The 25,075-nt window shown below is 45.0% G+C and overlaps 2 protein-coding genes across 3 annotated transcripts; one reads left to right on the forward strand and one right to left on the reverse strand.

Annotated features, from left to right (window-relative positions):
- Nucleotides 1-1,294: 1,294 nt before the first annotated feature.
- LOC133572205 (uncharacterized) lies at nucleotides 1,295-6,770 on the reverse strand. The gene is made up of 6 exons (XM_061925009.2): nucleotides 6,156-6,770; nucleotides 2,574-2,767; nucleotides 2,435-2,515; nucleotides 2,115-2,233; nucleotides 1,831-2,008; nucleotides 1,295-1,741 (listed from the first exon to the last, which is right to left on the reverse strand). Exons 2-6 carry the CDS (start codon nucleotides 2,661-2,663, stop codon nucleotides 1,682-1,684), a joined length of 528 nt encoding a protein of 175 aa, XP_061780993.1. The 5' UTR covers nucleotides 2,664-2,767; nucleotides 6,156-6,770; the 3' UTR covers nucleotides 1,295-1,681.
- znf609a (zinc finger protein 609a) lies at nucleotides 5,557-24,364 on the forward strand. 2 transcript variants are annotated; one of them, XM_061925007.2, is made up of 9 exons: nucleotides 5,557-5,947; nucleotides 10,704-11,554; nucleotides 11,815-12,040; nucleotides 20,376-20,463; nucleotides 20,536-22,624; nucleotides 22,698-23,076; nucleotides 23,146-23,454; nucleotides 23,519-23,597; nucleotides 23,665-24,364. In XM_061925007.2, the coding sequence occupies exons 2-8, from the start codon at nucleotides 10,838-10,840 to the stop codon at nucleotides 23,590-23,592; spliced, it is 3,882 nt and encodes a 1,293-aa protein (XP_061780991.2). In that variant the 5' UTR covers nucleotides 5,557-5,947; nucleotides 10,704-10,837; the 3' UTR covers nucleotides 23,593-23,597; nucleotides 23,665-24,364. The 2 variants fall into 2 exon arrangements, with proteins under 2 accessions (XP_061780991.2, XP_061780992.2); XM_061925008.2 differs by having other exon boundaries at nucleotides 5,557-5,893.
- The last annotated feature ends 711 nt before the right edge of the window (nucleotides 24,365-25,075 follow it).

Consider the following 25,075-nt stretch of genomic DNA (forward strand, 5'->3'; position numbering starts at 1 on the left):
AGCGATCTAAACGTGTAAAAAGACTTGTCTATGCCTGCAACTTCACCTTTCCTTTCCCTATACTCATCACTAGTCGGCGCCTTTCACCCACTCATTCTGCGTTGGAGTCACAAGATTAGACTCTCAGTAAGAGTGTTTCAGTAGTGTTTCAGTAGTGTGTATGAGAGTGTTTCAGTAGTGTGTATGAGAGTGTTTCAGTAGTGGGTAAGTGAGAGCATTTCAGTAGTGTGTAAAAGAGTGTTTCAGTAGTGTGTATGACTGTTTCAGTAGCGTGTGTGAGAGAAACCCATTTCAGTTGTTTATGTGAGAGCATGTCAGTAGTGTGTATAAGAGTGTTTCAGTAGTGTGTATGACTGTTTCAGTAGCGTGTGTCAGAGAAAAACATTTCAGTTGTTTATGTGAGAGCATTTCAGTAGTGTGTATAAGAGTGTTTCAGTAGTGTGTGTGAGAGAAAAACCTTTCCGTTGTTTATGTGAGAGCATTTCAGTAGTATGTATAAGTGTTTTAGGAGTGTGTATGAGAGTGTTTCAGTAGTGTGTGAGAGAAAAACATTCCAGTTGTTTATGTGAGAGCATTTCAGTAGTGTGTATAAGTGTTTCAGTAGTGTATGAGAGTGGTTTAGTAGTGTGTGTGAGAGAAAAACATTTCAGTTGCGTATGTGAGAGCATTTCAGTAGTGTGTATACGAGTGTTTCAGTAGTGTGTATGAGAGTGTTTCAGTGGTGTGAGTGAGAGAAAAACATTCCAGTTGTGTATGTGAGAGCATTTCTGTAGTGTATGTAAGTGGTAATTCTGAATAATGTCGGCCCCTCCTACTCAGTGACACACACGGTAAGAAAACCTGATTTGTTCACAGATAACATGACTGATAACTTATTTGAAGAAGACAAAAATACTTCTGACAGCGAAGTTACTGCTAAAACATGAACTTTTACTGACAGCAAGAGTCTAATGTGGTGGCTTCAGCACGGAACAACGTGAGTGGGAGCAGTGCACCGACGAGTGGCGAGTATAGGGAAAGGAAAGGTGAAGTTGCAGACACACAAGTCTTTTTACACGTTTTGATCAAGTCTTACGCGGCATAAGTGTTGCAAAAGTCGTGTAAAAAACAGCCAAAAGGGGTTTATGCTTCACACACATAAATCGAAATACGGGCAGATATATATATATCTATATAGATTAAAAAAAACATATATATATATGTTTTTTATATATATATATATATATATATATATATATATATATATATATATATATATATATATATAAATATATATATATATTTAAAAAAAAAATTTTTTTACACACACAAATCAAAGTGTGGACACACAAAAAAGGGTTTGATTACACGCGCACAGATTGAGATACAAACACACAAATTAGTACACTGACACGTGAATCGGATTACAGACACATAGTTGAGATACGCGTTTGCAAATAATTTTGCTACAATAATACTTCCATAAAAAACAGATAAATATTGTATAATAAATAGATACATACGGAATGACAGATTAACATGAACTAATTTAGGAAAATCTATTTTTCAGATTTCTCTCATGTACCTTGACATATATAGGTGACATATGTATTACTATTTTCCTGATTCCATGAATGTACAATTCTTGTACAGCAAGAAAAACTTAACGTTCATTTTGTTCGGTGAAGCAACGACCGTCAAATTAATGAGTCGTCTCTTCATTTTCTTCCACGCCCGCAAACTTCAACTTTCTGTTTGACTTCTGCAATCAGACAGGGGAAAAAACATATTACATGAGTGCTGCCCTCTAGTGGTGACCTTTCCCTCCTGATGTTGGTATGAAGCCTGCACCTGTTTGGGGCCCTGTGGGTAACGGGAAATATTGACCCGCCTTTTCTCCGCCTTCTCCCAGTCGCTCATCCACAGCTGGCGGCGGTACTCGGACTGACGCGCTGTGATTCGCTGGTAGATGTTCAGATTCTGCCGACTGACCAACAGAAGCTCCGCCCGCCGCTTGTCAGCGTTCAGACTGAAGACGCAAAGTCAGTTTCGGCCAATCACAAAAATGTCTGTCAACAAAATGGCTTGAAAACATAGCAAGCCTGTCACTGTTGTCTGTGTATGTGCGTGCCAACCTCATGGGCTGGTACTGGTTCTTGTGGTCCAGTAGGCCTCTTGAAGCTTCTATGCGGGCCAGGCTGGAGGCCAGCAGGAGGTTGTCTCGCTCAATGGTGGCCCGACGCTCATCCTGCAGCTGAACACATGCTCGCACTTAGCGTTGTTAGCTTGCTGCAGGCATTGTAAACAAGAACTAAGCCAGTTGTGTGACAACTAAAAGCCCACAGGCCAATTACACTTCACAAAGATGATTGACAGGTCTGTCTGACAGAACTAAGGTATTTGTTTATTTCTACCGCTACACTTTTGAAGTTAAATAATAAGGCTCTGTTGTCACCTGCTGTTTTTTCAAGTTGCGTTGCATGTGAGCGGGCTTGCTCGTTCCCTTCGTGTCGACCACTGGGAGGGCGAAGCTTACCTGGACAGGTGAACATGTTAAAGTTGACATCATGGTACATCATAAGACACATACATACCTTGGTGCGGTGTAGCTGGTAGTTACGCCGGTGGTCCCAAGGGTCCTGCAGGTTGCGTTTGCTGACAGGCGGTAACTTGTTGGCGTGCATGTCTCCTCAATGCAACGGCAACTTTAGTTCAGTTTGTATGTCGCCATGGAAACGTCATTCATAATTCATCATCCATCATAAGCTCTCTGGTGCAATGCTGCCCCCTATTGGATGGAACGTAATACCTGTGTGAAGTCCGACCCTCTTATCATTGCAAATATTAAAATAACACTGCCATTTGTTTGTGCTACGTTTGTGTTAAAAACTGTTTTTTATCTATTACAGTTTTGATGTTATTAACATTTAATAGTTTTTTTGTGTTAAAGTTTTATACTTTTCATGTTCATTAACGTTTTATTATTCATAGCCAGCCCCCTCCCCAAACGTGTCTCATTTGTTTGTGCTACATTTTTGCTGAAAAATGACTTTTCTGAATACTGTCATTTTTATGTTATTGTCATAACCAGCCACATGACATAAAACTATAACAGTTAGACAAGAGGTAGCACAAAGGTAACACAAACGAATGGGACATGTTTGGAGAGCTTTTCAGAAGGTGGGGGGCTGGTTATGAATAATAAAATGTTAATAATATAAAAACTATGATTGGTAGACAATCTTTTGCAGCACAAACGTAGCACAAACGAATGGGGCAAGTTGGGGAGATTTTGATAACGTCAGGGTGTTAGTTATGAATAATAACACATTAATAATATAACATTTATAAAACATAAATAAAATAACAACTATAACTTGGACAAAAAAATATTTTGCAGTACAACCCAGCACAAACATTTGGGACATGTTTGGGGAGATTTTGACATGGTTAGGGTGCTGGTTTTATATATAATAACACGTTAATAACAAACAAAAAAAACGATAATGCACAACAACATTTTGCAGCACAAACGTTTGGGACAAGTTTGGGGACATTTCGACATGGTGGGGGTTGGGGCTGGTTTAAATAATACAAAGTTAATAGACAAAACAATTGCTGCACAAACCAGCACAAACGAATGGGACAGGTTTGGGGAGATTTTGACATGGTTGGGGGGTGCCGGTTATGATTAATAACACGTTAATAACATAAAAACTATAAAACCTTAACATAAAAACTATAATGGACAGAAAAGTAATTACAGTCCAAACGTTTGGGACAAGTTTTGGGAGATTTTGACAAGGCGAGGGGGCGGGTTATGAATAATAAAACGTTAATACATTTTAAAACTATGAAATGTTAATATTTTTGGTTCGCAGCCGAGTGTGAAGCGACTGGGATGAGAATCAGCACCTCCGAGTCCGAGTCCATGGTTCTCGCCCGGAAAAAGGTGGAGTGCCATCTCCAGGTTGGGGAGGAGACCCTACCCCAAGTGGAGGAGTTCAAGTACCTCGGAGTCTTGTTCACGAGTGAGGGAAGAGTGGATCGTGAGATCAACAGGCGGATCGGTGCGGCGTCTTCAGTATTGCGGACGCTGTATCGATCCGTTGTGGTGAAGAAGGAGCTGAGCCGGAAGGCAAAGCTCTCAATTTACTGGTCCATCTACGTTCCCATCCTCACCTATGGTCATGAGCTTTGGGTTATGACCGAAAGGACAAGATCACGGGTACAAGCGGCCAAAATAAGTTTCTTCCGCCGGGTGGCGGGGCTCTCCCTTAGAGAGTGAGAAGCTCTCCAAGCTCTCCAAATCCAAACTCAATCTAGACAGGTGTTGTACCGGATAATGCACCCCCGGCGTAAAATGCACCCCCTGACGGGAGTGTTATATCAACTAAACCCCACACTTAAAGTTTCCACGTGCAAGATTGAATCTATTTAAAAAAGTTATTTAATAAGAAGCCATCCATCCATCCATCCATCTTCTTCCGCTTATCCAAGGTTGGGTCGCGGGGGAAGCAGCCTAAGCAGGGAAGCCCAGACTTTCCTCTCCCCAGCCACTTCATCCAGCTCTTCCCGGGGGATCCCGAGGCGTTCCCAGGCCAGCCGGGAGACATTGTCTTCCCAACGTGTCCTGGGTCTTCCCCGTGGCCTTCTACCGGTTGGATGTGCCCTAAACACCTCCCTAGAGAGGCGTTCGGGTGGCATCCTGACCAGATGCCCAAACCACCTCATCTGGCTCCTCTCGATGTGGAGGAGCAGCGGCTTTACTTTGAGCTCCTCCCGGATGACAGAGCTTCTCACCCTATCTCTAAGGGAGGGCGCCTCGACACCCAACGGAGGAAACTCATTTCGGCCGCTTGTACCCGTGATCTTGTCCTTTCGGTCATAACCCAAAGCTCATGACCATAGGTGAGGATGGGAGCGTAGATCGACCGGTAAATTGAGAGCTTTGCCTGCCGGCTCAGCTCCTTCTTCACCCCAACGGCTCGATACATCGTCCGCATTACTGAAGACGCCGCACCGATCCGCCTGTCGATCTCACGATCCACTCTTCCCCCACTCGTGAACAAGACTCCTAGGTACTTGAACTCCTCCACTTGGGGCAGGGTCTCCTCCCCAACCCGGAGATGGCACTCCACCCTTTTCCGGGCGAGAACCATGGACTCGGACTGAAAGAAAGAAGCCAAAAGTGCAAAAACAATAATGTTCGTGTTGGAGGAGTTGTGAATGAATGAAATATGGAATCCGTGCAGCAGTCGCTGCTGGGCCACAGCATTAGGTACACCTGCAGACTGCAGCACGTATTTCATATTTCATTCATTCACAACTCCTCCAACACGAACATTATTGTTTTTGCACTTTTGGCTTCTTATTAAATAACTTTTTTAAATAGATTCAATCTTGCACGTGGAAACTTTAAGTGTGGACTTTAGTTGATGTAACACTCCCATCAGGGGGTGCATTCTACGCCGGGGGTGCATTATCCATCCGGCACAGCACCGGACTCCATTCCAGTGCATCATTGATTCGGTGCTCGGTGTGTTTTTTCCCTTAACTCCGTTCCAGTGAGATGGGGGTCCAGTGCTCCGTGTTTTGCTAGTTTTCAACCAATCAGCCATTTAGCTCCTGTGCTGTTTGTCTCGTGTAGTCTGGCTGTCTTTAAACCGGAATAACGCTTTATTTGGGGGGGGGGCATCAGGACCCCCAATGAAACCAATGGAACACCAGGGATCCGTCCCCTGTTCCCCACGGGTGAAGTATTGAACCGCAGGGATGAGGCAGTGTGTTGCGGCGGTGCAGTGGAGCGCAGGACGGGGGGGCCGTGTGATGGCTGCGGTCCAGTGAGCCGGGAGCACGTTGACTGTTCCGCCTGCTCGGTGCTCGCCTCTCGCACCTTTTCCCCCCTGCCAAGGTTCGGATCTATGGAGTGCACATGACAGGCGTGCCGATCGGGATTATGAGCAGGGTGAGTGGACGTGCGGAAGACGTGTCTCCTGGTGGGATTAAACGCGGGCCAGCTAGCTAGCTGAGGGCTGCTAGCTCAGCGGGCTAGCTGCAGTCTTTGTCTGAAGACACCGGGAAGCTAAGCTATGGTTCCATTATCGGACACGTCCTCTACTGACCTGCTGGATTTTGTCATTTAGTTGGCACGTTAGTGTGTGTACTTTACTTACCCAAACACTGCTTAGTCGCAACTTGTTTACCTTCTGCGTGTGTTTAGAAACGCAAATCCTGCAGTTGGGGTGTTTTCAGGTCGTAGGAGGTAGCAAATACTGCCTCCGGTCCAAATATGACTTATATGCACCGTTACGTGTAAACATAGAGGTGTAATTTAACCCAAACAAGATTGTAATATTGCAGTAAAAGTGTCTTACGCGACAGACAGTACTGGGTCAAGTGTTGCATAAACCGTCAAGATGAATACTCGTGCTGGAACTGGAATTCAGACGTTGCCACTTTTAAAAACGGAATGCTAATTTTGTCACAGTGAACAAGTTAAATGATTGCTGTTGAACAAGCAGCGTTAATGTCTTGATCTGAGAGCTAAACAGACCCGTCCGATAATGGATCTCGCTAGCCGTGTAGCGGGCCACCGAGGGCCTCGGTCGACTGCATAAAAATAGAGCTCAATCCCGGCCTGATATTCGATGTTGGGTTTGTGGGTCCGCGTTGTTGTGTGTGTTTATCGCAAGCAATGTCCCCTAGATTTGCCTGTATTGTTATTTTTGTTACGTAGGTTTGCGTTGTACGAAGTGACAGCGAGACACGGCCGACGGCTTCTTTCTGCTAACAAGCTAGCAACTGAGTTAGCTTGAGTCGAGTTAGCATCTGCGTTAGCAGTCGAATATGCTAGCTGCTGTGTTCTCTGCAAAAAGACAAATGTTGCCTTTTATTTTACCCTCGAACACTTCTATTAAATGGACACAAAAGTAATTATCGTTTGAAATTTGGCTAATGTTAGCGAGTTAGCTGCGTGATATACTGTATATGCTTATACTTTATTACTAGCTTTCCAGTGAGATGCCATTTAAAATTGTCCACGAAGCCAAATAGTTTGCCAATATATACTGGCCGACAAAAACGGCTACGAATGTTTCGCCACATTTGTAATAACAAATAAGTTACATTAAGTGGCACTAATAGGCGTGTTTGCTCGTTTCTTGTTGTCAATTTGCACAAAGATAACAAGGGTAAACAGGCTGACAGCCATAGGAGTAATGCATGCTGACTGGTATTGGAAGAGCAGGATATTTAAAGAGGTCATAATAAGATTGCTTTCCTACATTTAAAACATAACATGTAATAGTGGTTCTTTGGTCAACATTTTTTAATAGATTATGATTTACAGATCTTTTCTGGTCGCTTTCCTTTTCAGGAAGCGCAGTTTTGTGGGCGGTCTTGTTTACATGCCTCCACTTCGACAGCATCATCTTTGTTGTAGTTTTTAGCGCTTCCATAGCAAGTCTACTGACAGATATAAGTTCGTACTATACGCTACTTTGTATTAGAAATGGCAACAGTACGAGCCAGTCTGCCCCCAAAGAAGAGAATAGCGAAAAATAAGGCGCTTATTGACTACAGCGCCGGACTACAATGGCGGACTCGCATGAAGCATTTTGGGTAAATCTACCGTGTATGAATAATCCACTGACATCACTAATCGGGCAAGTTTACATATGATGGAAGACAAGATTGCTTTTATTAACATCTCTGCCATGCCTCCATGGTTTAATTTCAAAATTTCTTATGCAGATCCCAAATACACAACAGAAGGCACTAATAGGTAAGAAAAGTTGGTTTTGCATAACAGGGCCCCTTTAGCAAAAAGACTCACCTTACTTGTGTCCATGTGGAGTTGTTTCCTGCAGACTCTTTAACCCCTGATTTCCCTAGGATGCGTCAAAGCTGCGGTCCGTAATCGCCACAGCAGCGGACTTTTGCCGTTATTATTCAAGACAATCTGCCCGTACCCGGCACCTGCGGTACAGCACGGCCATGGCGTTGCAGTTTCGGATCCCTGCGCTAAATATTCGCAGTGCCTCTATTTTTGCTGGTCGCTGCAATACGGCAGATCAATTCAGCTAAAATATGCTTGTGTTGGTCAGGAAGCCATGCACAAACACAATATACATTATCCAGTTTACTTTCAAAATAATAGTCCGTCTTCAAAGCAGATCGTATTTTACACTTTGAAACCGGCGGGGACGGAAATGAAGTCAACTTGGCAAAGGTTTTCAGGCGTAATTTTACCTTGTTGACCCAAATGTCGATTCTGCATCACCCATTCACTCCACATTCACACCCGGTGGTAAGCTACATTTGAAGCCACACCTGCCATGGGGTAGACTGACGGAAGCATGGCTAACAGTTTGCGCCTACAGCCCCTCCGACCACATCACCAGTGTGAGCGGCACTGGAGCAAGGGTGAAGTGAAGGGTGAGCAAGGGACACAACGGCAGTGAATTGGATGGCAAGAGGCGCGGAGCGAACCTGCAACCCTCAAATTCCTGGCACGACCACTGTACCCACTATGCCATCCCGCCCCATGTGTCAAAACTAGCTGATATGGGGGCTGGGGAAGCTGTGGAGTGGTTCGTAGGTGTTGTTTGTCTACAACACTCGCCACGGAGGATGTTATTGTATTGTTGTTGCTTCCTTGCTACAAAAAATTAAGTTGTCGTACTGCAAGGCAAAACTCGTCTTTTCCCACAGGCCTGACGGTATTGATGGACGGCACAGCTTGAGACGTTCTACGATGTTAACTTCAGTGTTTTATTTTATGACATGATTATGCGCGGATTCGCCAGCTCTTGTAAAAGTCTGTGCTATTTCGCTGGGCGGTGGGCGGCAGCGCCGTTTCATGGTGATTGCATGCCGCAGCTGTGACATATCCTGTGGAAATCCGGGGTAGGAATGTCCCGATCCGATATTTGGATCGGATCGGCCACCGATATTTGTCAAAAATTGCGTATCGGCAAGGCATGGGAAAATGCTGATCCAGATGCAGTTTTAAAAAAAATTCCGGTCTGTGTTTTCCAATGCACCGATTTAAATAATACATTCCACTTTTCTGCATCTCCCTAATTTCCGTTCCGCATTTTCCAGCACACCTTCAACACTTCCACAGGTCTGTGTTCTAACCATTAAGACGGCCTTGTGAATTAAAAGTTACCGGTAAAAATGTCAGCTGTCTCTGTGCGATATAGAAAATGACTAAATCGTGATATTCAAGTATACGTTCTCACGCAGTTGCTTTTCACTGCTGGCATTATACGACAGGCTCTTCTCACTCTTTCCTGTGTCTCCTTCTCACAGACAGCAAGCGCAGCTTCTACATACGTCACATACTGTCACTTCATACGTCACATACGTATACGCCCTCCTTGAGCAGAGAGGTAGCAGCATGGCTAACGTTAGCTGTGATGCTAGTGCAGCCGTGCGAGTGGTAATACGAATGAAGGAAGAATTAATTCCCCCAAAAAACAGCAGGGGTCCATCGTCTGGCGGTGGTTTGGCTTCAAGTGGGAATATGTCGAACAGACAACCGTAATTTGTCAAGTGTGTAGCAAAAGTGTTGCTATAAAAAGTAGCATCACTGCTAATATGTAGCATCATTTGAAAAGTCCCCTCCTAGAGAACGTCAACATCTCCATTCGTGGCCACACGCCCACACCATCAAAATGCCGAGGCAAACATTTCCAGATCAACACCGTATGAAAAAAATAGTGATTTTTTTTTAGTTATGATTTCCTTCTCTGCATGAAAGTTTAAAAGTAGCATATATTAATGCAGTATGAAGAAGAATGTTTTAATGTAGACACATAGAATCATCATACTGCTGTGATTATATGCATCAAGTGTTCATTCAAGGCTAAGGTAAAATATCGAGAGATATATCTAGTATCGCGATATGGCCTTAAAATATCGCGATATTAAAAAGAGGCCATATCGCCCAGCCCTAGTTCAATGATGCCATTTCTGTTTGTCATGTATAATTTTGGCTATTTTGTGTTTATCCCTGAATAAACAGGTCAGTTTCTTGTTACCAACCATTGTGTATTATTCAAACTCACCTAATTCAGCTGGCTAGTTGTTATCAAGAGTACTAAAACCCTTTTCAACATGAATCTGACAACTAAGTAGGCTAAATAACTTTGACCTTTAATACATGCTCGGATAGGCCAGTATCGGTATCGGATCGGAAGTCCAAAAACAACATCAGTACCGGATCGGAAATGCAAAAACCTGGATCGGGACATCCCTAATCCGGGGTAATCGGTCATGAATTCCAGCCTGACTTGACGCCTCTCATCTTGGGCTTTTATCATGACATTGTCTTCCTCACCTGGTCATGGTGTTCAACAGCCGCTCCCTGGCAGCCCGTATCCCTACATGTCTTTAAAGTGAAAGAAGATGTCCATGTGCGCTGCAGCCATTCTGCATGGTTCTGTCCTGCAAGGACCTAAACATCATTATTTTCTTCTGGTATGATGTGTTTGGTCACGGAATAGCTCCGACCCCTCGCTTGTCGTCCTGGAAAAGCAGAATCGGAACTCAACTTCTGATTGGCTCAGCGTTGCGTACTAGTCACACCAGGTCATAGGTCAATTGGTGCAAGTGTTGACAATATTGTTGTCCTGTTTGACTGTACAACTTTCAGAGGAGTGAGATGTAAACATTGGATTTCATTTCTCTAACCACATGTTTTGTCCCATGCTCAGGAGGCCATGCGGGCAGCAGGGAGGCGGCGCCGGGTCCATCCCTGAGGAGGCGCCCAGCGGCTGGGAGGAACGCGGCCCTCCGGCGGCGGCCCACCCCCACCCCCCTGCGGCGCTCCGGGGACGCTCCTACTAAGATGTCCCTCAGCGGCGGCCCTGCAGGCGGGAAAGGTGTGGACTCCAACGCGGTGGACACGTACGACAGCGGCGATGAGTGGGACATCGGTGTCGGCAATCTGATTATTGACCTGGACGCCGACTTGGAGAAGGACAAACTGGAGATGTCGAGCAGCAAGGAGGGTGGGGGCATAGCCGCCCCTCCCAGCGCCGTGGCCGCTTTGCCGGACAACATCAAGTTTGTGAGTCCCGTGAGTGGCGGGAAGGACAGTAAATCGAAATCCAAACGTACTAAAAACTCCAAAGAAGGCGTTAAAACCGCCGCGGTGGACGCCATCAAAAAGGAGGTTCCGTGTCGGGCCCCTGGAGACCCACAGACACAGAACCTCAACTCTACCCTGACTAAGGGAAGCGAAAAGTCAGGCAAAGCCTCCCGCGTCCTCACCGCAGTCAAGAAGGAGAAGGACGGCGTGTCTGCAAAGACCAAGAAGGACAAACTGGAGACTAGCGGCGACAAGGAGCCCGGGGCCACACTGTTGCTTCCGGGGGCCACACGCGCCGGCCCTTTCGAGGGCCAACAGAACTCTGAAATGGCCGAGCACCTGGGTCACGTGGCATTGGACTCTGCGGGGATTTGCCAGCCTGTCGCCATGACAACCGAGGAGGACGAGGAGGAGGAGGAGGAGATGGACAACGGCGAGTGCAGGAAGCTGAAGAAGATGCTGTGTGCCGACAAGGTAAGACCGCTCACTTCTGGTTCTGTTATGTTCAAGAACACCAAGTGAACCCCAGAGCACTTTGGCGCCGGAGGCAAGGAAAGACTCCCTCAGATAGAACCTGAAGTCAGTGTGGGCGGAGCTTATGTAGATAAGATCTATCTGATTTGAAGGAGGCCACTGTCAGTTGTCTATAAAAATGATATATGAATGGAATGTCTGCATTTTGCTGGTTGACCTTTGAACTTTGACGTCTCACTTTTTGTCTACCCGCTCCGCAGATGGATTCTCCCTCCTCTACCTCTGCTCCCCCGCCGCTTCACCTGCTCGCCCCCGTGTCCCACAGCGACATCTCATCTTCCTGCGAACAGATCATGGTGCGCACGCGCTCGGTGGCGGTCAACACGGCAGACGCGGCGCTGGCCACCGACCCGGAGTGCTTGGGACCCTGCGAGCCTGGAACCAGCGTCAACCTGGAGGGCATCGTGTGGCAGGAGACCGAAGACGGTAAGGATGGGGCAGTTGCAGCTACCGGTACTCAGAACATACGACGAGACATCGACTTGTCGGCATTAGACATTGATTGATTATATTATGTATTTTGACATATCTTTGTATTAGTGTTGTACAGTATACCGGTACTAATGAATAAAAAAATGGTATTATACTGCCCCCGAAAAATGACAGTGCACCTTTGTGACACTGCTGGTTTTACGAGCAGAGGAGCATGTAAGGCAACGCACACGCAAGAAGTACTTACAAGCAGAAACGGTGTGTAAACAGAAAGGGATAATGGACGCATTTCGGTTTAAAAACTAACGATAAAGGTGAAGCCATAACACTGAAGCGCCGCTCTGCCAGAGGTGTTTTAAAACATGGCTAGCTAGCTAGCAGCTAACATCCATCCACAGTCGGCAGTGTTTTAGCTACGTCTAAATCACTAATCCTCGCCTCCATGGCGACAAATAAACTAAGTGTTTTACAAGTATCCTCCGTGCAGGACGAGGAATAACTAAACATGCTTCGCTACACGTCGTAGGAGGATACAATAGCTCACCGCTAACAACAAGCTGGTCTCCACAGATATTGATTGTAACGATACCAAGTACAAGAGCCGTATCTGGTCGATACTACAATGATTACATCGAGATTTTTTTCCATCACAAAATCTTTTTTTATAATGTTTATAAACTCAGGAAATACGTCCCTGGACACACGAGGACTTTAAATATGACCCTGTAACTACTTGGTATCAGATTGATACCCAAATTTATGGTATCATCCAAAATGTATGTAAAGCATCCAAACAACAGAAGAATAAGTGGTTATTACAGAATGTTAAATAACCAGATATTAACAGCTAATGAACAAGTAGATTTATAATCCATTTTTTACCACTTGTCCCTCATAATTTTGACAAAATAATAGAATGAGAAATGACACAATATGTTGCTGCATATGTCAGCAGCCAAATGGAGAGCCTTTGTTTGCTTACTGGTACTAAAATATTGGTATTGGGAACAGAACTTCATCAGCAGATACATTATATACACATGATACCAGTATTTAGTTTTTTTTTTAAATACAAAATGTGTTTTCCCTGCATGAGAAAAGTTGCCCCTTTTTGTTTTCTTTTTGTTTAATTTATTAAAGGGTAAAAATTGCTTTCATTGTCAATAATTCTCCCCCAATTAAGTTTGGATGTCTGACAGGGCATTTATTTGAGATCTTGTCAGAATTATTTTAAGGTGTGTAGGGGCTGCACACTTTTTTTTTTTTTTAAACTAAATTTGCGATTTATTTTTTTTTTTCTCCAAAATTGCAATTCGATTAATGATTTTTCTTTTTTATACATACAGTCGTGGTCAAAAGTTTACATACACTTGTGAAGGACATAATGTCATGGCTGTCTTGAGTTTCCAATAATTTCTACAACTTTTATTTTTTTGTGATGAAGTGTTTGGAGCTCATACTTGTTTGTCACAAAAAACATTCATGAAGTTTGGTTCTTTTATGAATTTATTATGGGTCTACTGAAAATGTGACCAAATCTGCTGGGTCAAAAGTATACATACAGCAACATACATTATCAATTTTGGTGATGTAGAAAGGTTACAATCAAATCAAATTAGCTTCATGGCATGGCCTCTTAACTTCATGTAAGTGATTATGATTGACGACACCGTTGGCTTCTCTGAGCCCATTTAAAATAGGGCTCATGTGATGCAGTCAGTACACTTGGTTAGAAACGTGACAATGGGACAGTCAAACAAACTCAGCACAGATCTGAAAAAGCGAATCATTTACTTGAACAAGTCAGGAAAGTCACTTGGAGCCATTTCAAAGCACCTTAAGGTCCCAAGAGCCACTGTGCATACAATTGTTCGTGATTATAAAGTGCATGGCACAGTTTTGTCACTGCCACAATCAGGAAGAAAACGCAAGCTATCACCTGCTGCTGAGAGAAAATTGGTCAGGATGATCAAGAGTCAACCGAGAACCACCAAAAAGCAAGTCTGCAATGAATTGGAAGCTGCTGGAACACAGGTGTCAGTGTCCACAGTCAAGCGTGTTGTGCATTGCCATGGACTGAGAGGCTACCATGCAAGAAGGAAACCCTTGCTCCAGAACCTACACCTTAAGGCTTGTCTAAAGTTTACTGCTGATCACATGGACAAAGATAATACCTTCTGGAGGAAAGTTCTGTGGTCAGATGAAACCTAAAATTGAGCTGTTTGGCCACAATACCCAGCAATATTTTTGGAGGAGAAAAGGTGAGGCCTTTAATCCCAGGAACACAACGCCAAGCATGGTGGTGGTAGTATTATGCTCTGGGCCTGTTTTGCTGCCAATGGAACTGGTGCTTTACAGAGAGTAAATGGGACAATGAAAAAGGAGGATTACCTCCAAATTCTTCAGGACAACCTAAAATCATCAGCCCGGAGATTTGGTCTTGGACACAGTTGGGTGTTCCAACAGGACAATGACCCCAAACACACGTCAAAAGTGGTAAAGGAATGGCTAAATTAGGCTAGAATTAAGGTTTTAAAATGGTCTTGACTCAAACGTGTGGACAATGCTGAAGAAACAAGTTCATGTCAGAAAACCAACAAATTTAGCTGAACTGCACCAATTTTGTCAAGAGGAGTGGTCAAAAATTCAACCAGAAGCTTCTGGATGGCTACCAAAAGCGCCTTATTGCAGTGAAACTTGCCAAGGGACATGTAACCAAATATTAATATTGCTGTATGTATACTTTTAAATCAGCAGATTTGGTCACATTTTCAGTAGACCCATAATAAATGTATAAAAGAACCAAACTTCATGAATGTTTTTGTGACCAACAAGTATGTGCTCCAATCCCTCTTACAAAAAATAAGAGTTGTAGAAATTATTGGAAACTCAAGACAGCCATGACGTTATGTTCTTTACAAGTGTATGTAAACTTTTGACCACGACTGTATACAAGCATATAAGTGCAAAAACAATGTTACTTTTAGACAGTCAATCAACATATTGTTGTCTCAAAGTGCCATGCATTAGAATAATATACAATAATTTACTTTAACAAATATTTGGTTTTATGCAGACAGACCTAGAGCTTTTGTCTACATCATGCTCTTAAAATTGGAGAAATAATTGATACAAACTTGACAGTGATTTCAATGTAATCTAATCAAAAGATATAATACTAATGCAAGCAACCATTTAAAAGAATATAAACTTGTTTAGCATTACTGTAGAATTGTTCATCATCGTACTGTCATTGGAAGGTAAATAACTTTATCCTAAATAAATAAAACAATTAAATGTAAGCAAAAATTAATTTTAAATAAATATTGAACATCTTAAAATGCATGTTTTCCCTAGTTGGAAAAAGTAGGTTGGATATGGTCTTTTGGTTTGTTGCCATCACTTTACCACGACATTCTCGCTCGTTCATCCGCGTTGGTGGGCTTATATTGCCCATCCGATTTGAAGCTGAAATATTCCCCCAAAGGGACTTTTGGCATTGTAATCATATTTTTTTCCTCTTAATATTTGTTAATATGCGGCTTCCTGTGTGTGCGCTTTCGCCGAGTCGATCTCTGCCTACCGACACAAAGATTGTAAATGACTGTAAAGCGGGCTGACAGTGTTCAGTTACTTCTAATGTTAAAGGGGAACATTATCACAATTTCAGAAGGGTTAAAACCATTAAAAATCAGTTCCCAGTGGCTTATTTTATTTTTCGAAGTTTTTTTCAAAATTTTACCCATCACGCAATATCCCTAAAAAAAAAAGCTTAAAAGTGCCTGATTTTAACCATCGTTATATACACCCGTCCATTTTCCTGTGACGCCACACAGTGATGCCGATACAAACAAACATGGCGGATAGAACAGCAAGGTATAGCGACATTAGCTCGGATTCAGACTCGGATTTCAGCGGCTTAAGCGATTCAACAGATTACGCATGTATTGAAACGGATGGTTGTAGTGTGGAGGCAGGTAGCGAAAAAGAAATTGAAGAAGAAACTGAAGCTATTGAGCCATATCGGTTTGAACCGTATGCAAGCGAAACCGACGAAAACGACACGACAGCCAGCGACACGGGAGAAAGCGAGGACGAATTCGGCGATCGCCTTCTAACCAACGATTGGTATGTGTTTGTTTGGCATTAAAGGAAACTAACAACTATGAACTAGGTTTACAGCATATGAAATACATTTGGCAACAACATGCACTTTGAGAGTGCAGACAGCCCAGTTTTCATCAATTAATATATTCTGTAGACATACTCTCATCCGCTCTCTTTTCCTGAAAGCTGATCTGTCCAGTCCAGTTGGAAATGCATCTGCTTTGAGTGTCGCAGGATATCCACACATCCTTGCCATCTCTGTCGTAGCATAGCTTTCGTCGGTAAAGTGTGCGGAACAAACGTCCAATTTCTTGCCACTTTCGCATCTTTGGGCCACTGGTGCAACTTGAATCCGTCCCTGTTCGTGTTGTTACACCCTCCGACAACACACCGACGAGGCATGATGTCTCCAAGGTACGGAAAACAGTCGAAAAAACGGAAAATAACAGAGCTGATTTGACTCGGTGTTAGTAATGTGTTTGAGAAAATGGCGGATTGCTTCCCGATGTCACGTTGTGACGTCATCGCTCCGAGAGCGAATAATAGAAAGGCGTTTAATTCGCCAAAATTCACCCATTTAGAGTTCGGAAATCGGTTAAAAAAATATATGGTCTTTTTTCTGCAACATCCAGGTATATATTAACACTTACATAGGTCTGGTGATAATGTTCCCCTTTAAACAAATGCGCTCAGGTGCTGGGAACGATGCACAGTGAAGCACTGTTCGAAGCGACAGACAAAGAAACACTAGGCTCAACAATTCTGATTGGCGAACATGGCTGTCACTCAAAAACTAATCGTCTTGGGGTTATGTAATCGTGCTTATTAAAACTTCAAAACGAAAAGGAAACTGATCGGTAAAAGAACGTTTTTTTCACCACGACCTGACACAAACTGCACTGCGCGCTCATAACTACTTGGATCGGAAGGAATATTGAGCAACAAATCAATGATTGAAGTGACAAACTTGCCATTCAAATAATACCGTGTTTGTTGACGAGAACATTCAATCCATTTATTAAGCAGAGGTAACACAAACCAGTGAACGATTCAAAAGAGCTGCCGTCAAACTGCTTCTGCTAGCCTGCTAAGCTAACAAAAACATCTCACTGCATGCCTGTGAGATGCACTGACATCACACAACACTAGACAACAGGCACCGTATTTTAAAAGGCACACACTCAGACGCACGCACTGTTGTTATATACATCCATCCATATGAAACTTCTCAACTGCATTATGCCAGATGTTTGAAGTTTATTTTTTACCACAATTACTTTCCCTAGTAATTAATAAAATGTATTTAAAGAGTAATTTCGTTAGTGATTCAATTACTTTTTTGGCAAAGTAACGATTAACCATAATAAATGACTTTTTTAAAGTAACTTTCAGAACACAGCCTGTCACACAGCATCATGAAGCAGTTGCCAGTTTGGTGTTCCTGGCTAAAATATTTCTGTCTATGTCCTACAATAATGTTTACCTATAAAAACACAATTGTTAAAGGTAAATTATTTTCATGTTGCTGCTGACATGTCCTCTCAAAGCAGAGCACTTTATTTCACATTTTGTTTTTTGTCTGTGTTAGCTGAAAAATTGAGCATAGCTCAATGTTTTTTTAAATAAGATTGGAGATTATATTTGACTTTTCCTAATTATTTTCAATGTTTCTATTTTTCTTCTTATCTCAAAATACATCTTAAGTTATTAAAACCAACTTTTCTTACTGTTGGTACCTGTTTTTGTGTATTTGGGATCCCCATCAGTCCCGAAAATTTTAAAACAAGGCTTGGTGGAGATATTTAATTATGTCAACGGATATTTCTATTTATAGGTTAGTTTATGAGCCAAACTATAATGGAATATGAGTTTAGGTCCATATCGCCTAGCCCTACACTTGTGTTAGCGACAGTGCTAGCACAGTTTAGGGGTGTTCACTGTGTTTTAATTGAGCGTTCCAATAGGCCATATGATGGCATTGTGTTTATATGTCTTGAGTGTACCTTGTTTGAGGGTAATATAACAGGGTATCCGCGGGGTCTTAAAAAGTCTTAAATCCAATCATTTGAATTTAAGGCCTTAAAATGTCTGAAATTCTCCTAAAATTTCATAAAAGGTCTTGGATACAATTTTGAAAGGTCTTAAAAATCTATTGATGTTGCTTTTATTTAAAACATGCATAAACTTCAGTCTCGCATTGAAATGTTTGGATTTTTGAGAACGCTATAACATAACTACACAGTGGAACTAACTGTGCTGCACGGTCAGGAGATATGGAGCACCACCAGCTATTGATGTGCGCGCGCAGCTCTGTGTTGACAGCTTAGTTAGCATAGCAGTGTAGAAAACGTAAAGAAAGCCCACAGCAAAGCCAAATGACTTGCATAAGATGGGTAAGTAAAAGTTCAACGATTTGTGTCTCCTGAACGATCAGTTTAATGCATGGTTGAAGCCGGTGGATGGAAACCTACAAAGTGTTTAGTACCCAGATGTGCAGCCATCGAGGAGGGAAGCGTTTGTAAACATGGCGGTGAAAGTGAATGGAATGATAATGTAAAAGTAAAAAATAAGTGTGTGTCAAAAGAGGCTGAAACGCCACAAACACTTGCACAACTTCACAAAGATAAACGTAAACCCCCCAAATGAGTGTTATGTGGGTTAAGTGGCACCAATTGCCGAAGGAGATCACTATGAGATGTTTAGTAGTGAAATCACACTATTACATACAGTAAGCACAGTCTCATTTCTCCGTGGTGGTATAATAATGATAATGGATTAGATTTTATAACGCGCTTTTCTATTATTAGATACTCAAAGCGCTCATAGAGAAGTGTACTCAGCAGTAAAACTATAAAACATAATTCTCTTATTATTTATATTATTTGTTCCAATAATTTCAGGTCAGCTTCTCATGCCTAATCTTTTCTTCAAGTTTATACAGCAAACAACATTAAAAGCGGTTGCCTGTTTAGTGTTTACACTCATCTCATTGTGGGGTGAGGAAAGCAATGGAGATTTGCCAACGTCATCTTTTCATGCCTAAATAAAAATGTATCAGCAATATGTTTTCAAAAAAGTCACTAAAAACAGGTAAAAATGTATCCATACACACCAGATACAAAACGAGCTGAGCACATTTGAATGTTTTTCACATCCAAATTCTGTTTGAGGCTTGCCAGCTATAATCGCTTTCCTTTTTTAGACAATCACTCTGTCTGCACACACTGTTTTTCACAACTTTGTGCAGATACATTAGTACTGTAGATGTTTTTATCGCTTTGCTCAATTCTGACAGCTGAAAAAAACATTACCAAAGTTAACCATTTAGCTTTGGCAGAGATGCACACACACTGCACCTTTTGCAAGAAAACACTTCTATGGCAAATCTGAAAATTGGCTGTTAGGATGTTTGCTAATATTTTAAGTTAAGTGTACAGCCCTGCCTAGCGGTGTGCTCAGCTGCTACCACCATAGCGCTTACTGGTACAGTACACTTCCTCTGCTTACCTGTTAAAACTTTCCATTTCTTTTCTCACGTTTTTTTACGCTCCTGTAGCGATCGAGTCGCTCGACAAGCCCGCGTTCGCAACACTTGGAGCGTGGGCTCATTAAAGAAGTGCCGTAGGTTTCATGTTCCGCAATTCGATCACATAATGCGACGGATGGACAGGCAGCAACTCGCACATACTCATACTTTCTGTAACATCCAGGAAAAAATTACGTCAGCCAGCTTAAAAATTCTCTCCACTACAAGCCACGTGAAGGAGCCCAGAATTTTATTTATTTACATGTTTGCAATATTTCAGGGTTCCTCATGAGGGCATTTTACAATGTTTTAAATTCGTACACCTCTATAAAATTGTATAAAACTGAGTATTTGGCAAGTTATTGTGATGTAGAGAAATCCTATATTTTTACAAATTTTCCCAGGAGATTTTCCCATACTTTGAAACGTAAATCTTGATGCTCCTTTTAGACACACGTAATAAAAGTGTTAAATTAACCACGAGATTAGCGCCATAAAAAACATTACGTTGCTACTTGTTCGAAGTTTCCTACATTTTATATTTAAAATAAAGAACTTAAAGCCTAGTCCAGCTGTTTACTGACTTATACTATCCTCCTTGACCAGTAATAATCGGTATCAGCCCTAAAAAAACAAAACATGATGGATGATCTCCACTCCATATGTCTTCATGTGTCCTCATGTGTTCATCTACAGGCATGCTGGTGGTCAACGTGACCTGGAGGAACAAGACGTATGTTGGGACCCTGCTGGACTGCACCCGACATGACTGGGCCCCCCCAAGGTTGGTTTGTTGTTTACTTTGACCACCGATCGTGTGCTTAGCTACCTGTCAACGACACTGCGTCTCTTTCAGGTTCTGCGATTCCCCCACGAGTGACGTGGAGATGCGAAGTGGGCGCGGTCGAGGGAAGCGGATGAGGCCCGGCGGCAACGCACCAGCAAACGACAACAGCACGTCCTCCGACAACAAAGGCAGCAGCAAGACGCGCGGCGCGGCCGCCAACAGCAAAGGTCGTCGAGGCAGCCAGACAGCGGGCGGTTTGGAGGACGCCAAAGCCAGCCCTTCCTCCGCCAAGAGGAAGACCAAGCCTGCCTCGGACATGGAACCCACCTCCAGCTCCGAGGACACCAAGGTGTCCAAGCGCATAAGAACCAGCTCGACTGGCACCGCGACCACCCTCCATGGAGGGAAAACTGAACCCCCGGCTCCGCCCCTGCTGGACCCGACATGCCCCTCCCCCGTGCTCATTGATTGCCCCCATCCCAACTGCAATAAGAAGTACAAGCACATCAACGGGCTGAAGTACCACCAGGCGCGTGCCCACAACGAGCACGATGTCCGACTAGACCAGGACGCAGACAGCGAGTACGGCGACGAGCTCAGCCTCCATCCCGACCCTGCGGCCTGCAATGGCGCCGCCATCTCCCCCGCTCGATCCACTACGCCGAAAGGGCGGGGATTTGATGCCCCCTCCCCTTCGTCGGGGAAGCAGGCATCAAAGCAGGGTAAGAAGAAGGGGGGAGAGCCTGAGCCCGAGGGGACGGATGGCGGCGAGGACGCCGCGTGTTTGACCGACGAGGCCAGTAACGATAGCATGGATGACAGGAAAGCCAAGAAGATGGCAGCAGGCGCCAAAGCAGATAAGATTACTCCTAAGGGCGTGAAGCCCAGTCGCCCCGTGGCCCCCACTGGCCCTGGCGGCCCCAGCCTCTCCCCTTACAGCCTTCAGGCGTCCTCCCCCGCCATGGGCTCCGTGGTGCAATCTGTCCCCAAGAGTCCCCAGATGAAAAACGTTCAACCAAAACCTCCCTCACTGGCTGACCCCGCCTCAAGCCCCTCCCTCACCAAGGACAAGAAGAAGAAAGACAAGAAGAAGCGGGAGGGGGGGAAGGAGTGCGACAGTCCGAAGGGGGCAGGGAAAGAGGTGAGGCCAGAGGACGTGTACGGCGAGGCATCGGATGCCTTGCTCAACGGCTCCTCGGATGCTCAGCAGAACAGACTGGCGAGTATCAAGGCTGAGGCGGACAAAGTCTACAGCTTTACTGACAACGCACCCAGCCCTTCCATCGGAGGGGCCAGCAGGGTGGAGGGCGCCCCTCCGCACCATCTCAACCAAAACGGGGCGGACAGTGCGTCTGTCAAAACTGGTAGCCCCGCCTACTCGGACATTTCCGATGCCGGGGAGGACGGTGAAGGCAGGGCAGAAGGGGTGAAGGTAAAGACGGAGCCCGACGCGGGGCCTCGTGAAGGGGCCAAGAAGGCACTCTTCCCGCCCCAGGCGCCCAGCAAGGACTCCCCCTACTACCACAACTATGACTCGTACTACTCCCCGGGCTACGCTAACCCGAGCCCAGCCGCTGCCGCCCCGCCTCATGTGGAGGGGAGGGTTAAAAAGGAGGAGGAGCCAGATGTGGTGGAGGAGAGCAAAGTGAAGTTGGAACCTCAGGAGGACAGGAAGGTGGATCTCGGAGCGCAGCAGCCATCAGTCATCCAGCAGCGCTCCAACATGTACGCCCAGCCCCTCTACTACAACCAGTACTACGTCCCCCCATACTCCTACTCCCCTGACCAGGCTTACCACGCCCACCTGCTGGCCTCTAACCCCGCCTACCGCCAGCAGTACGAGGAGAGGCAGCGGCTCGCCGATAAAAAGGCAGACGGGAAAGATGAGTGGAAGCAGAAGGCGTCCGTCCCGCCCACCCTGACCCGGGCCCCCAGCCTCACTGACCTGGCCACCAAAGGCAAGGCCAAGGAGGCGGGGCCAGAACTGGCCAAGTCTGTCATCATGGTAAAGAGCGAGGACCCTAAGACCTCCGCGGCTCAGCCGGAGGGGCTGAAGATGAAGCTGAGTGAAGCAGGACATCATGGGAAGGACGAGGCCAAAGCGGGGGCAGAGTCTGCTCGGCCGTCTGGTGTGGAGTCCGCCATGTGGTACAGACAGGTATGACATCATTATTTTTTTTTGCTGACTGTGATGCATCGGTAGTCTCTCGCTAACGGTCATGTCTCCACAGGAGCCCGACTCGCGCTTGTGGCCTTACGTGTACCCCAACAAGTACTCCGAGGCCCCCAAGGCGCAGGAGGACGAGCGCTGGAAGGACGAGCGGGAGCGCGACAAGAAAGCCAAGGAGGAGCGTCTGCGTCCCAAGGAGGTTCCTCATAAAGAGGAGGCCAAGGAGGGGGCGGAGGGACGGGCGCAGATGCCCCCAGAGGAGCAGAGGGTCGCTGGGAAAGAGATGCGGCCCTCTCATGTGCAGTTTTCGTCCCCTCTGGCCCAGCACCAGGGTTACATGCCCTACATGCACGGACCTTATGCCTACGGCCACCAGGCCTATGAGCCCGGACACCCCGGATACAGAGGCATGCCTTCAGTCATGATGCAGAACTACCCTGGTAAGAGCACCCTTTGTCCCGCTTGTCGCCATGACCACCATCCTGACCGCACCACACATCTGCCCTCAGGCTATCTGCCCGCCGGGTACTCCTTCTCGGCGTACGGCGGTAAGGCGACGGTAGGCGAGGAGGGCGAGAAAGCGTCCCGCTCCAGCCCCACAGTAAAACCGACGGGTGAGTCTAAAGCTCTGGACCTCCTGCAGCAGCACGCCAGCCAATACAAGAACAAGTCGCCGTCCGTCTGCGACAAAGCGCCGCACGAGCGAGACAGGGAGGGCGAGCGGCCACGCTCCTCGCCATCCCAGCGCATGCTGCCTTCGCATCACCACCTGGGGTACCCGCTGCTGTCGGGACAGTACGACCTGCCCTACGCCTCAGGTGAGACGCCGCTCCGCTGACCGCGCTTAGCTGGTGCTGTCATGTGACCATAGCTCTTTCCTAGGTCTGTCGTCCTCCGCCATCGTCGCCAGTCAGCAGGCGTCTGCCCCGTCCATGTACCCACCCGCACGGAGGTGAGAAAGGTAAGACGCCAGCAGATCACAGGCAAGAAGACGCTGCAGGTCAAAAGTCAACTATTGTCATCCGCAGGTGCACCTGATACACTGCCCCTGGCCCCCCTCCACCCGCCTGGAGTCATGTGACTGGATCACATGAGGAAGAGTTAATGACTCCACCTAGGGACCGCACCGCCCTGCGCTGGCTGGCTCCGCCCTCCCAGATGGACGCTTGAGGAGGACGCTCGGTCCACCTAACCCGCCGGTGTGTCCAGTGGGCTGCCAGTCTGTGGTACAGAGTGGGCGCTTGGGGATCAGACTGTTGTGGGGGAGGAAGGACAGGATGATCACTTCCTGTCTCTCAGAGTTACACCTATTTTTTAAAACGGCACGCTGCATTTGTTTGGTTTTTATCCTTTGACGACCTCTGACCTCCAGACCCAATCGACCTCCCATCATCATCGTCAGCGCAGCTCTGAGCACCAAAACAAACACTTGACGGACAGGTGACATCAGGCTCCTCCCCCTCAGTGTGTAGCTGTACTGTAGTGTGTGTGTGTGTGTGTGCGCGTGTGTGTGTAAATAGTGTACAGAGGAATTATTTTAAAGAGCCTGTTGGATGCTGTTGCTTTCCTACTCTTCTTTTTGTCTGTTGCCTCTGTTTTTCTACTCTTGTTGATCTCATTAAACATGTAGCTGGCCCAATGGCGCCTCAGTTACTTCCTTCACGCACACACGCACTACATACGCTGTAAACGAATGTTTTTCATTTGAATAAAAGATGATTACAATAACTGCTGTTTGACAATGGTGAGACCTCAGTAATCCAATGCTGTATTTATAATGCATTTTATTAAAAGGTGGCATCCAGAAATATTGTCTTATGTACGTAACTGGACGGGAATGGCAACATTGTCTTCGTGTCATCGTGGAAAGTTCCGAATGGTTCCTATTTCATCCAAAGTGAAGGAATGACACATTTGCAAGCAGCGCAAAAAAAAACATGAATATTTCTATAATACTTAAATAAAATACGTTATTTCCAAAATGCATGGACATTTAATTTTGACTGGTATTTAATAAAAGTTGCGTGTCATGTTAGTGTCAAGCGTTTCCTCTCGCAGTTTGCCCTAATGGCCACACAGGGGCGCTGTTGCCATTTTCGGTGTCTAACATGTGACCATGTGATTGTTTTTCACCCAACTTTAAAAAGTCTGAAAATAAAAAACATGTTCACTATACATTTTTAAAACACGTAAATATTTTCTTTCGTTATAATCTTCAAATATTGAACAAATAAATTTTTTTTTTAAAAAAACGTGCGAGGGATAGCACTTGAGGAATAAAAAAGAAAATTAAAGCATATTACACATAATGTATTATTTTCACTATTACTATTACTTTGATGGTAATCGTTTTTATATATTTTAGAATGTGGGGTGACCATTTGATTATAACCTAGCTGTTTGGTCCCGTGACAGCGAGAACATTTAGAAGTAAACATT

This window comes from Nerophis lumbriciformis, linkage group LG29 (genome assembly GCF_033978685.3).
Source record: "Nerophis lumbriciformis linkage group LG29, RoL_Nlum_v2.1, whole genome shotgun sequence".
NCBI classification, from domain to species: Eukaryota; Metazoa; Chordata; class Actinopteri; order Syngnathiformes; family Syngnathidae; genus Nerophis; species Nerophis lumbriciformis.